The sequence below is a fragment of the Lepidochelys kempii genome, chromosome 24 (genome assembly GCF_965140285.1).
Source record: "Lepidochelys kempii isolate rLepKem1 chromosome 24, rLepKem1.hap1, whole genome shotgun sequence".
In the NCBI taxonomy this organism is placed as follows: domain Eukaryota; kingdom Metazoa; phylum Chordata; order Testudines; family Cheloniidae; genus Lepidochelys; species Lepidochelys kempii.
In genome coordinates, this window is record NC_136403.1 from 9,501,921 (window position 1) to 9,513,837 (window position 11,917).

General features: G+C 61.1%; 1 protein-coding gene across 1 annotated transcript; it reads left to right on the forward strand.

Moving 5' to 3' along the window:
• Nucleotides 1-836: 836 nt before the first annotated feature.
• LOC140902852 (lens fiber membrane intrinsic protein) lies at nt 837-11,695 on the forward strand. The gene is made up of 4 exons (XM_073323419.2): nt 837-1,011; nt 6,988-7,128; nt 9,594-9,728; nt 11,628-11,695. Exons 1-4 carry the CDS (start codon nt 837-839, stop codon nt 11,693-11,695), a joined length of 519 nt encoding a protein of 172 aa, XP_073179520.1.
• Nucleotides 11,696-11,917: the final 222 nt, after the last annotated feature.

Consider the following 11,917-nt stretch of genomic DNA (forward strand, 5'->3'; position numbering starts at 1 on the left):
TCAGTTCTGCCTCTGGCTCTCCCATGTGTGGCAACCCCCAGCTGGGAGCCACAAGGGGAGGTGGGGGACACAAGGACAAGCACAGGCTCTGCCAGGGCGGCTGAGCTGGGCGTGGGGTCCCCACGCTGCTTGGGTGAAGCCAAGAGGAAGGGGAGCACACATTATCCAGGCCTGTAGCTGCACCGTCCCTGGCACCGGTGGAGCAGCCAGCCTGGCTGTGTCTTGCACCAAGCTCCAGAATGGGCTGAGACCCAGTGGGTTCGTTATTTCCAAGCGCTGGCTCAGAGGGTTTGCTGGACTGGATCAGAACCATGGTCCATCTACCCTGGTATCCATCCCCCTGGCTCTGGATCAGGGGCTTGATCCATCTTGTAGCCCACCTCTTCCCACGCCGTGTCAGGCAATCACCCTGTTTGGGCTCACTCTCCTGCAATCAGCAGTGGCCAGTGCCTGACAGGTCAGAGCAGGGCCTGGACCTCCCCACTCTGACTCCCTGGCCGCAGGCACAACATTGCACATGGAGGGGGGACATTCCCTCCTGACCCTTGCATGATGCTCATGCCCTGAAGCATGAGGCTGACCCACTCCTATCTCACCTCAGATACCTGAAGAGAATTATCCTGCCCCCTTTGAAATCCAGCCACAGCCCTTGGCTCTGCAACTCCTGCAGCAGGGAGTTCCCCAGGTCTGCGTGACACGAAGGGCAATAGACATGACTGCCACACAGCCCAGCCAGTGGTAACTCTGCCGGGCCTTCTCCTAGGAGGCCCCATCTCCTCTTGTCCCAGTGCAGGAGAAAGACCACCCCGACCCGCAGGACCCGCGAGCTGCCAGCCATGTACACCTTGATGGGAGGCGGGCTGTTGTGTGCAGTCTCGGGCCTGATCCTTCTCATCGTTGCCACAGCGACTGACTTCTGGATGCAGTATCGCTACTCGGGGAACTTGAGCAACCAGGGGCTCTGGAGGTTCTGCATGAGCGGCAAGTGCCACCCCCACACCATCAGCATTGGTGAGCAGCGGGGACAGGGACCAGGAGGGTGATGACTGTGCGGACAGACAGTCCGGCTCTGGGCCCCGGGAAATGGTCTGGACGGGACCGAACGGGCTGTGGCTTGTAGATGTACATGTAGGGGCACCCAGCCAGGTCGGGTTCAGCGTGGCTCCTGCTGGCTCGGTCGGGGGTGCCCTGTCTGACCCAGTCCCAGGGAGAGATGCTGCGATGAGATGGCCTGATGGTTGTGCCCAGTGGCGCGGGCAGAGAATCTTCTGCTGGGTTGCTCCGGCAGAGCCCCTGCCCGGCATCCTGGCTGCTGGTTTGTGTGAGCACAGCTGCCCTCTTGTGGCTGCAGCCTGCCCCGGCCACCAGCCCCGGATGGGTGGAGGTTCCCTGGAGCTCCCTGTGCACTGGAGTGAGGGGGGGGGAAGGTCCTGGCCCTCGCCTGGATGCCAGGAGGTGCAGTGCTGCCCGCCTAGGCTGCTTTGATTGACAGTAGGACCTGGCCCCATAATATGGAGAGGACAAAGCGGGGCTCGATGCCACCACCCGGCCCCAGCGGCAGCCCCGGAGTCCCTGGGCAGATCTGGCCTCTCCTGATCTCACCAACTCGGAGTCTGACCTTCCCCAGCGAGGCCCGGATCAGAACCGGCCGTCGGGGTGGTCTCTGGGCCGGTCGCAGACACGTCCCAGCTCCCCTCTCAGACACAGCCAGTCCGAAGGGAGGCGGAGAGTTTCCGTCGGGCCTATATAAAGCCCCGGCCCCGGCTGAGCTCCCGAGCTGGCCTGTACCTTGGTAGTGGGAAATTCTGGAGTGGGACATTGAAACCCAGCCTGCCCTTGGGGGTGGGGAGGGGGGCAAGAGAAACAAGCCCCGTGGCTCCCTTCCCGGCCCTTGGTCTCCCCAGCTGGGGCTGCCACTGACCCTGGGCAGAGAGAGCGTAGGACCAGGGAGCGTTTCACACAAAGACGTGGCCGTGCCCACTTTAGGGGATGGTCTCCTCTGGCTGCTGGCTAAGGGTGCTGTCTGGGGGGGCTTGAGGGCGTGAGGAGCATGGAGGGCCCAACAGTGACTCCACGGGAGGACCCAGGATGGCAGCTGTCACCCAAGGCCGGGGAGGCCCGCAGCTGATGGAAATCTCCTGGGGCTTGGCCTGGCCGGAGCACCACCAGCAGGAGAGCAGAGCGACAGGGCTGAGCCCTGGGGTTACATGGGTCTAACCCAATAGAGAATCTGGCTGAGTCTGAGTCCAGATCCAAGCGGGACGGGGGTGACGGGGAGCGACCAGCAGCAAGGAATCCCCCTGGGTCCGCTAGGCCCGAGAGCCCCTAGGATGGCAGCAGGTGGAAGCTGCTGCTGCTTCTCAGTGTGGTTTGCTTGCTGCCTTGGGGATCTTCGCACGTAGCCTTGTACCCTGCCCCTCGGGGAGCCCTCACTGGGATCCCCCATTCCCTGCCCCTCGGGGAGTCCTCGCTGGGATCCCCCACTCCCAGCCCCCTTCCCAGCTGTCAGGAATCCACAGGGTTGGTGCTACTCCCCCAGCTTTGGAACAGTCTCTAGGAGGAAACTTTCAGTGGGCCAGACCCCCGAGGTGTCTCTTCCTCCAGGGTTAGCCATGCAGCCTGAGCCCACCGAGACTGAACCTCTGGGGCTCCAGTCCTCCTGCTTCACCCCATGAGCTCTGCTCAGCAAGACCGGCTGAGACAGACCCCTGGGAGAGACATGTCCACTCCGCAGGGATTAAAGCACCTCGCCCAGCATTTGCAGGGACACTCACCCAGCGCTCTCAAAGCTGTCGGGTTTATGGGTCAGCGGGAACCCAGCCCAGGAAGGCCCCCAGAACTGAAGGTTAAAGCACAGACCAGTCTGGTCAGCCCAGAGTCCAGTGGAGCTGTAGTGACCCCCAGGGTCAGGCTCTGTCTGTCTCTGTCTGACCCCCTTGGGCAGTTCCCAGGTGGGAGCCCTGACTCCTTCCAGCACCGGGCTCTGACCTCCCACCTCACACCGCTCCAGTCCTTTGTTCTCAAGGGGGGAGGGTGTTGCTCAGCCTCCCTTATACCCCACAAACGTCCTCCACCGGCCCTGCTGCGTCGTTCCCCTCCCCATGGTTGCTGTCCTACACGGTGCTGCCCCGGTTCTCACAGCCCCTCTGCTAATCAGGCAAACACCCAGTTTCCAATACGTAGCTCAGGGCAGTTTCACGGCCTCCCTTAGGGCTGGGCTGGTAGACTTCACTAGCAACGGGCACATGAGGAGTTTTCAGGCAGCCCCGTGCCCTATGGCCACCCTAGGCTCCTAGGGTTGGGAACTGTGCTGGGGTCCTGCACCCCTTCCTCTGCCAGGGAGTCAGAAGTGTAGGGAACCCTCATTCCTCCAGGTGTTGGCCATCTGGGCTGCTGCCTGGGGTGTCCTGGCCCCTAGGTTGGAGTCAGGAGTGACCCCTTGAGCATTTGGTCTTAACCCAGGATCCTTCCTGTGTCTCCACAGGGCTCTGAGCCATAGGTGGGGCAAATGGCCCCCAATGGGAACCTTAACCCAGGCGGCCAACAACCTTAATCCGACAGGGTTTGACCACACATGGTTTGACCAAGGTTCTCTCTGTCCCAGAATCTCTCCACCCCACGAATGTCTCCCCACTGACTGCCACCTCCCACTCCCAAAGGGGCTCAGATGTGTCTGGGCCCAGGAGCGTACAACAGGACACGTGCACCGGTGCCAGGAGCAGGGGCCTGTGCCCTCGAGGGGCTGGCTGGGTGACTGCTTCCCTCACGGTTCAGTCTCTGAGTCTGAGCTACAGGCAGCCTTGGCTGAACAGGGGATGAGTTAGCCCCTCGGTCCTGGGCTTTCGCCAAATGAACCCTCCATGGATCCCGTCTGGCTCCTATTTCATCAAGCCTTGGGCATTCTGCCCACTTAAGCCTTGTTTTCCTACAAACATCACACCACTGAGGTCCCTTGGCTGCTCCTCCCACTCTGTGTTTCCCTGAGTCCCACTTCTGGGTGGCCTTCGCTGGTTCCCTTTTCCAGGACCCATACTTAGGTCAGTCCCCTTTGGACCTACTGTCCAAAACTCATCTGCCAACCGGCCTCTGCTACGCAGATCTTTCGGCTTCCTGTCCACCAGCCACATTTCCAGCTTGTGGGGACAGATCTCACAGAGTAGCTCCAACCCAACCAGGTTACACAATTCTCCCAGCTTAGTGACACCTGCATCTGTACCCTAATTGTGGAGAGATTCTCCTGGCAGGCTTTCATCTAGGGTCACACCTTGGCTCTTTTGCACATCCCGCAACCTCAAGTGCCAAATCAAACCTAAGCAGTAGAGCCTTTGCGAACTGTTCGTAGTCCCCAGTATCAGCGCCGTCCCTCTGGCTGTACACCTCTATGGCTTTGGGACCGAGCCGGTCCACAGGGCCAACAGGTTCAAATCAAAAGCCTTCTCAAAGGCAGTGAGGTAGTTGTGTATACCCTCCTCCCTTAAACTGGGGCAACAGTTTGGTATCTAGATTCCCTGCGGGATTAGTATCTCAGTGTCTTTCCTCACTTACCCCTCAGTGGATCCTCTTGCCCCCCCACTTCTCCATCTCCAGCTCATGCTTCTGCCGCTTCTCATGGTCTGCTAGGTCCTTCGCCCTAAGATCCCACTTCCACAGCTTGAAATCTGTTGATGGGGAACTGTGCTGGGCAGGGAACTGGGTCGTGAGAGCACCCTGCTGCTGCCTGGGTCACTCTTGGACCCTCTTGGAACTCTACTCAGGTCCGGAACCTGCTTCTTGGTCTGATTGTCCTTCTCCAGCCGTGCAATCAGCGGCGCCTTGTTGAGCTTCCTAGCACTTTACCCTCTCTCCCTGCACAGGTTTGCGATGTCCTTCTTAGGGAGGCAGTTATACGCCATTTTCTTGCTGTTTCCTTTAAGTACCCTTGATTTAGTGCTGCAAGGCACTTACTGCAAAATATACTACTGGTGCATTCTGCATCCCACTGGATCCCTGGCTCCACAGGATCGGTGCTATGCCTCCAGCTTTGGAACAGTCTCTAGGCGGAAGCCCTTCAGCGGGTGAGACCTCTGAGGGGTCTCACTCTTTCTACGCAGGGTAAGGTCCACAGCCTCACCGCCTCTGGGGCTCCAGCCCTCCTGCTTCACACCATGCAGTCTGCTCAGCGAGTCCAACTGAGACAGACCCCTGGGAGAGACGGGGCCATTCCGCAGGGATTAACGCACCTCACCAAGGTGCCATTTGTAGCGACACTCACCCAGCGCTGTCAAAGCAGTCGGGTTTATGGGTCAGCTGGAACCCAGCGCAGGAAGGCCTTAGGTCAGCCCAGAGAACTGAAGGTTAAAGCAGTCTGGTCAGCTCGGAGCCATGCTGTATCGACCCCCATGGTCAGGTTCTATCTGACCCCATTGGGCAGTTCCCAGGTGAGAGCCCCCCACTCCTTCCAGCAGCCAATTCTCATCCCCCCACCTCACACCGCTCCAGTCCTTTGTTCTCGAGCTGGGGTCTGTGCTCAGCTTCCCTGCGGCGAGGCAGGGAAATCCATCTCTCTGGGGCATTGCTTGCTGGGTGTGGATATCCTGGTGACTGGGTTTTCCACAGTCCTCTGGGATTCTCCAGCGATACAGGGCGGTGGCCTTGGCCAGTCCTTTTTAATGACCCATTGAGACTCAGACAGCTAGGTGCCATTCACACCCATGTCTGTTTGCCTACCCTGAGAGGAAACAGCCCTTTCCCCCCTAGCTAGGTAACCATGAAACTTGTGGGGAAACTGAGGCACACATAGGGGTCATAAAATATTACAGAAAATTCCCACTTTGTCACACATACCCCTTGGGGAGCTCTCACTGGGATCCCCCCCAAACAGCCCTTTCCCCTTCCCCTTGGAGAGCCCTTGCTGGGATCCTCCACTCCCAGCCCCCTTCCCTGCCCCTTGGGGGGGACCAGCGCTGGGCCCAAATTGCATCCTAGTTCCCATGAAAGCCTTATCTCTCTTGGAGGCTGCATCACTGTGATTCTTTATTTTCAGGAGCGACTCTCCGGGTCATATCTAGGATGCAGCTCATGCAAAATGCAGCCACTCGCTTCCTGCCAGGTACCCGGCCATCCCGGCTCCGCTCTGCTCCTTGTGCTGGCTCCTTCCTAGGCTTTGCATTGACTCCTCAGGTTCCTCCATGCCCCCTCCAGGGCCCTGATTGTCTGTGGGCTGCTTCTTCCCCCCCGCTATCTTCGTGCCTTCACAATCCCTCGGCCCTCAGGTGCCCGCCTGGCTCCCTGCAAAGACTTTGCTCAGGCAGAACTCCCATTGGTGTCATGGGGTTCAGCTCAGGTCCCATGTTGGGGTGCGGGTTAGGGAGATTCAGAGGCAGATTCTCATTGATCAGCACCCAGCATGCAGGGCTGGCCTGCCAATTGGGCCTCAGGGCAGGAGTGAGCTCCTTGGAAAGTCTGGCCCCAGTTTGGGGAGGTCTGAGCCCTCCTGAATGCCAGCCCTAGCGTCTGTGCAAGCTGCCTCCAAACTCCTGGCCCCGTTGGAACTGTGCAGCCCGGCTCTGGAAGTCCCCGCCCTCTAACAAGGTGGGGCAGTGGGTGGGGGGCAGTCCAGGTGACCAGCTCCCAGTCTCATTACAGCCCTACCTGCCTCCCCCAACCCAGCTGCAAAGAAAGACACAGTTTTAGGGTGCAGCCTTTGAGGGAGAAGGTTGGGGGATGGGGGCAGCAGCTCACCCCAGGGAAAGGGATTGCATGGGGATTGGCTCGAGGGGGGAGGGGCAGCTTAGGCCCCCAGACCCAGCGTCTCTCTCTTCTGCATCGGTCCTGCTCAGCACACACCCTCTGCGCAGTGACAGACGCTTCTGAGCGCTGGAGGTGCTGGCCCTGCCGTTGGCCGACTTCCTCCCCTGCTCCTCAGACGAGATCCGGCTCCCGGCGCCCCTTGCCAATCTCCGGGTCCCAACGAGTGCTCCTCTCTCTCTCTCTGTCCCCTCCCTGCAGCCTTCTGGGACGCCACCCGGGCATTCATGCTGCTCTCCATCCTCTCCTGCTTCGCGGGCATCATCCTGGGCCTCACCGCCTTCTCCAGCAGCGCCAGGGCATCCCGGACCCGCTCCGCCGGCATCACCCTGCTGATCGCTGGTACGTGGGCCCCGGCAAAGCCAAGGGGAGGGGGGTGGGGAAATGCCAGGCATCATTAGAACCAATGGGATGTGCCATCAGCAAAGCAGGGTGGGCACCATGGGGTGGGGCAGGCACCACGGGGCAGGGTGGGCACTGCAGGGTGCAAGCAACAGGCAAGGGAGAAATGCTTATGAGATATTAGATGGGTATCCCGTTATAGAGCATGCACTCCTCAGCCCATTACAAATTGCTCACGAGTCTCCTCCTCTGCCATCCACATGCAGCCACCTGTGGGGTGAAACATCAGAGCCCACTGAGCACCTGGTGAGAGGCCAGCAGGCAGGGGCAAAGCTGGGAAAGTAGGCAATGGGAAGCCAATGGCTCCTCCTACCTTACTGCCCCCTGCTCTCTGCCACACTCCTGTCATCTGGCCAGCGGGCACCACCTGCTTGGACTCAGCAGGTGGCATGCAAGGCTGGCATGTGAGAGCCGTGAGGCTCGCCGCAGCTGGTCGAACAGCTCCTCTGCAGGGAATACGTTAAATCCTCCCTGGGGATCTGGCCCAGCTGGCCAAGGAAACGCCAGCTGCACGCACAGCGGGCGGCATTGGGACCCCAGCACTGCCCACGTCGGCCACACATGGTCCCCACTTTAATAACGTACCAAATCCCCCAGGCAGGCAGGTTGGGACATCAGGGTGCCCGGCTAGACTCTCATGTTTGCTCTGGCTAGCACCAATCGCCAGCAGGAGGCTGGGCACAACCGCACCTCACTGGGTGGCCTGGGGCTCCATGCCTGCTCCCCTCTGATCCTCACCTGGCTAGATGGAGGCTGCTGAGGGCTGAAAAGCAGCCTGGGGCTGGCCAAGCCGCTGCCTCGCTGAGTCCCCAGGCCTGGGGGGCTGGGGGCATCTGGCGATGGGGGGCCTTTCTCCAAGCCCTTCCTGGCTGGGCCCCATCCTGAGCTGAGAGCGGCTAAGAGCCCCCCAGCTCTGCAGGGAGGGAGGGAGTCAAGTCTTTCCCGCACCTGCCCACCCCATTCCGTGCCACGCGGCCAGCAGCGAGCCAAGAAGGCTGGTCCAGACTGTGAAGAGCCCCAGCGGGCTCTACGCCGGCTAGGGGATGGGCAGTGCCCGGCGAGCGAGCGTCAGTACTGGCAGTGTCCCCCGGAGGGGAGAGTTTGAACGACTCCTGGGTTCTGGAGCCACTCTGGAAAGGGGCTGGGGCGTCACTGGGACCAGCTCTGCCTGCAGCAGCCGATAGGAAGGCGGCCAGACCGGGAAGGAGAAGCACCCGCAAAGCTAGCTTGAGCCTGGTTATAGCTGGGCGCTTTGCCCACCCCTTCAGTGCCCCCAAATAATTCCTGGTGCGGATCTAGTGTGCAAGTCCCCATTGCTGGGCTGGCAAAAGGCAGGGCTGATCCAGCACTGCTCCTGGGGATGCTGCAGGGGCAGCTGGGGGACAAAGCAACTCCAGCATGGGGGAGGAGGGTAGATTAGCCACGGCTGCCCCCCATGTGGCTCTGATGCCTTTCTCTGGCACACCTGGCCCTGCCCTCAGTCCAAGACTGGGCCGGAAGGACCGGTCTGACCACCCCTCTGTGGTTAATGCTGGGGGGAGGGTCGCGGGGGGCAGGATGCATCCGCGCTGAAAGGAAAGACCCATCTCAGGGTTTTGCTGCAGGTGCCAGGAATTGGGCCAGGAAAACACTCCCAGCTGGGTGCAGCAGAGGGAGCCCCAGAGTTGCCTGGCCGGCTCTGTGCTGGCCCATTCCTGGCAGCCTGCTGGCACTAGGGGAAGGGGTGTGGCTCCCCCTGGCAGGGGTGATGGCAATGGTGCCCGCTGGCACACAGGCTGAGTGGCACAGCTGGAGGAGCTGAGGGTGGGGGAGACAAGGGTGGCAGAGTTGGGTGAGTGCATGGGTCATGGCTACCCCTGGGAGAGCTGCCCGGGACGGGGTCAGGGCTGGGTCACAGCAGGCAGGGCTGGGGGAATGCCTCAGAGTAGCCCCATGGCCCCAGTGAGGGGACAGACCTGGGGTGAGGGCAGGAGCTCTCTCCTGTACAGCTCCTAACACGCTGCTAGGAAGGGTTTGGCTGAGTCTTTAGGGATGGGGCTGGCTCATGGGGCGGGGTTCCATCAGGTCAGTGATCGACCTGGCCTTCCAGCAGCACAGGACAGGGCAGGGGGCTCAGAAAGCGGGAGCCACTCACAGACCCTGGGAGATGGAGGGAGGGAAACTTCTCCCCGTAACGAGTTGTGCTCAGTAAAACTGACACAAGGTGGTACTGAGCTGTGCCAGGACCCTGCATTGTGGTGCCGAGCCAGGCCAGGTCCCTGCGTTGTGGTGCTGAACCAGGCCCGGTCTCTACATTGAGGGTGCCATGCTGGGCCAGGTCCCTGCTTTGCTGACAGCTGCATGTGATGAGTGGGGTCAGAGCTCAGCTCCCTCCCCGCGCTCCTGTCCTGTGCTCACCCCCGCAGGTCTCTTTGCATTGCTGGGGCTGTCGGTGTACACTGGTGTGACTGTGAATTTCTTCGGTAAGCGCTATGCTGACTGGCGCTTCTCCTGGTCCTACATCCTGGGCTGGATCGCTGTCATCCTCACCCTCTCGGCAGGTACCTGCTCCTGGGAGCTCCCCATCTGCTCCCCTCTCTGCATCCAGGCCCCTGGGTGCCCAGCACGGCACCCCATCCCCCTTTCCATACTGTGGATCCTGGTTCCTCGACTGCCCAGGCCAGCCCCAGCCCTGGGCTCCCCACCCACCCCCAGCTGAGATCCTGGCTGCCTGGAGCTGGACTCAGACGCCCATACGGTTCCTTCCATCCCACTGCCCAGCAGGGACTCTGCCACGGGGTGCTTGCCAGGAGCCCGAGCAGCACTGAACTCAGCTGAGCTTTCCTGAACTTCAGGGATGTCTGGTCCATCAGTACCAAATTCGCAGCCATGAAAAACGTGTCACGGACTGTGAAACCTGGTCTACCCTCGGGAAATCTGGTCTTTCCAGAGCTTTTACCCTATCCTGTACAGAGTTCCCAGGGGGAGACCAGCGTTTCTCAGATTGGGGGTCCTAACCCAAAAGGGAGTTGCAGGGGGGGTCAGAAGGTTATTTTAGGGGGGGTCACAGTATTGTCATCCTCACTTCTGCGCTGCTGCTGGCGGCAACTCGGCCTTCAGAGCTGGGCTCCCGGCCAGCAGCCGCCGCTCTCCGGCTGCCCAGCTCAGAAGGCAACGCCGCCGCCAGCAGCAGTGCGGAAGTGAGGACGACAATACTGTGACCCCCCCCCCACAATAACCTTGCAACCCCCACCCCCGCAAGTCCTTGCAGTCCCCCTACCATTACAACACCATGAAATTTCAGATTTAAGTAGTTAAAATCATGAAATTTATAATTTTTAAAATCCTATGACTGTGACATTGACCAAAATGGACCCTGAATTTGTTAGGGCCCTGCCCGTCAGAGACCAGAGAGGTCTGCTGGGAAGCCTGGGGAGGTGGAAGGCTGTCAGCCGAGATCCCAGGGCAAGGGGCAGGGTGGGGGAAACCCGGGCAAGTCATGGGCAGTGGTGGTGGGGGGGACCTCACAGGTGCAGAGGAGAATGAAGCAGGTGTGTGGGGAAGGGAAACTGCTGGAGGGATCCAGAAAGGAAGAAGCATAGGGGTCAGGGTGCCATGGGCCAGGGGGTGTGTGGGGTGAGGCGAAGGAGGAGAAGGGGGCAAGGTGCCATGGGACAGGGGGTGTGTGGGGTGAGGGGAAGGAGGAGAAGGGGGCAGGGTTCCATGGGACAGGGGGTGTGTGGGGTGAGGGGAAGGAGGAGAAGGGGGCAGGGCGCCATGGGACAGGGGGTGTGGGAAGAGCAAGGGGTGAGGTCAGGATGCCATGGGGGTACGGGCAGAGGGAGGAAGGAATGTGGGGGGGGCTGTGCTCTATGAGGTGGGGTAATGTGGGGGATGGAGGACTTGGGGGACATGGAACCCTGGGGTGCAGGTGTGGGGCAGGGTGGAGTGTGGGGATCAGGGCAGCAAGGGATAGCGAGGGAGGCTGGGGGGAGATGCCTGCCCCAGATGGGCCCACACAGGGAGCCGGCTGCCCCCAGGGGTCATCTCTTTGCCCCTTCAGCTTTGTCAGCCACAAGCCCATCCCGTCCCGGCCTTGCCATCCAGCCCCTCATTGGAGCCAGGGAATGGGCCGGCGGCTCCTCCTACAGGTGGGCAGGGAGAGGTCCCTGCAGGCCTCCCAGCACTGGCGCCGTTCCCAGCCAAGCTGCAAGGGCACCAGGGGCCGTTTGACGGTTACCCCGTGGGCATGACGCCCCTGGGGTGAAGGGAGAGGCTGAGCAGGGAGATGCTGCGCTACAGAGGGAGAAGCCTGGGGGATTGTGGGGGATCACCTACCACATCCCTGCCCACCCACCCCATCCCTGCCTGCCCTGTTTGGCCCCTTCTACTTAGGAACCCACCCCTGCCCCTTCCCTGCCCCATTGCTCCCTCCCCTGACTCTCCGCTCTCTTCCCCAGGCATTTTCCACGTCTGCGCTGTCTCCAAGAGCCCGTCCCCGGAGAACTCCAACGCGGCGAGTGGCTGAGTGGGCACTGGACGCGCGGCCTGGTCCTGACAGCTCCCCACCCTCACCCCCTGCCCTTGCTCTGACGGCTCCCCACCCTCCAGTGACATGCACCTGGTCCCAGCCAATCCCCGCCCTCCAGTGACATGCACCTGGTCCCGGCCAATCCCCGCCCTCCAGTGACACCCGCTGGGCCCCGGCCAATCCCCGCCCTCCAGTGACATGCACCTGGTCCCGGCCAAT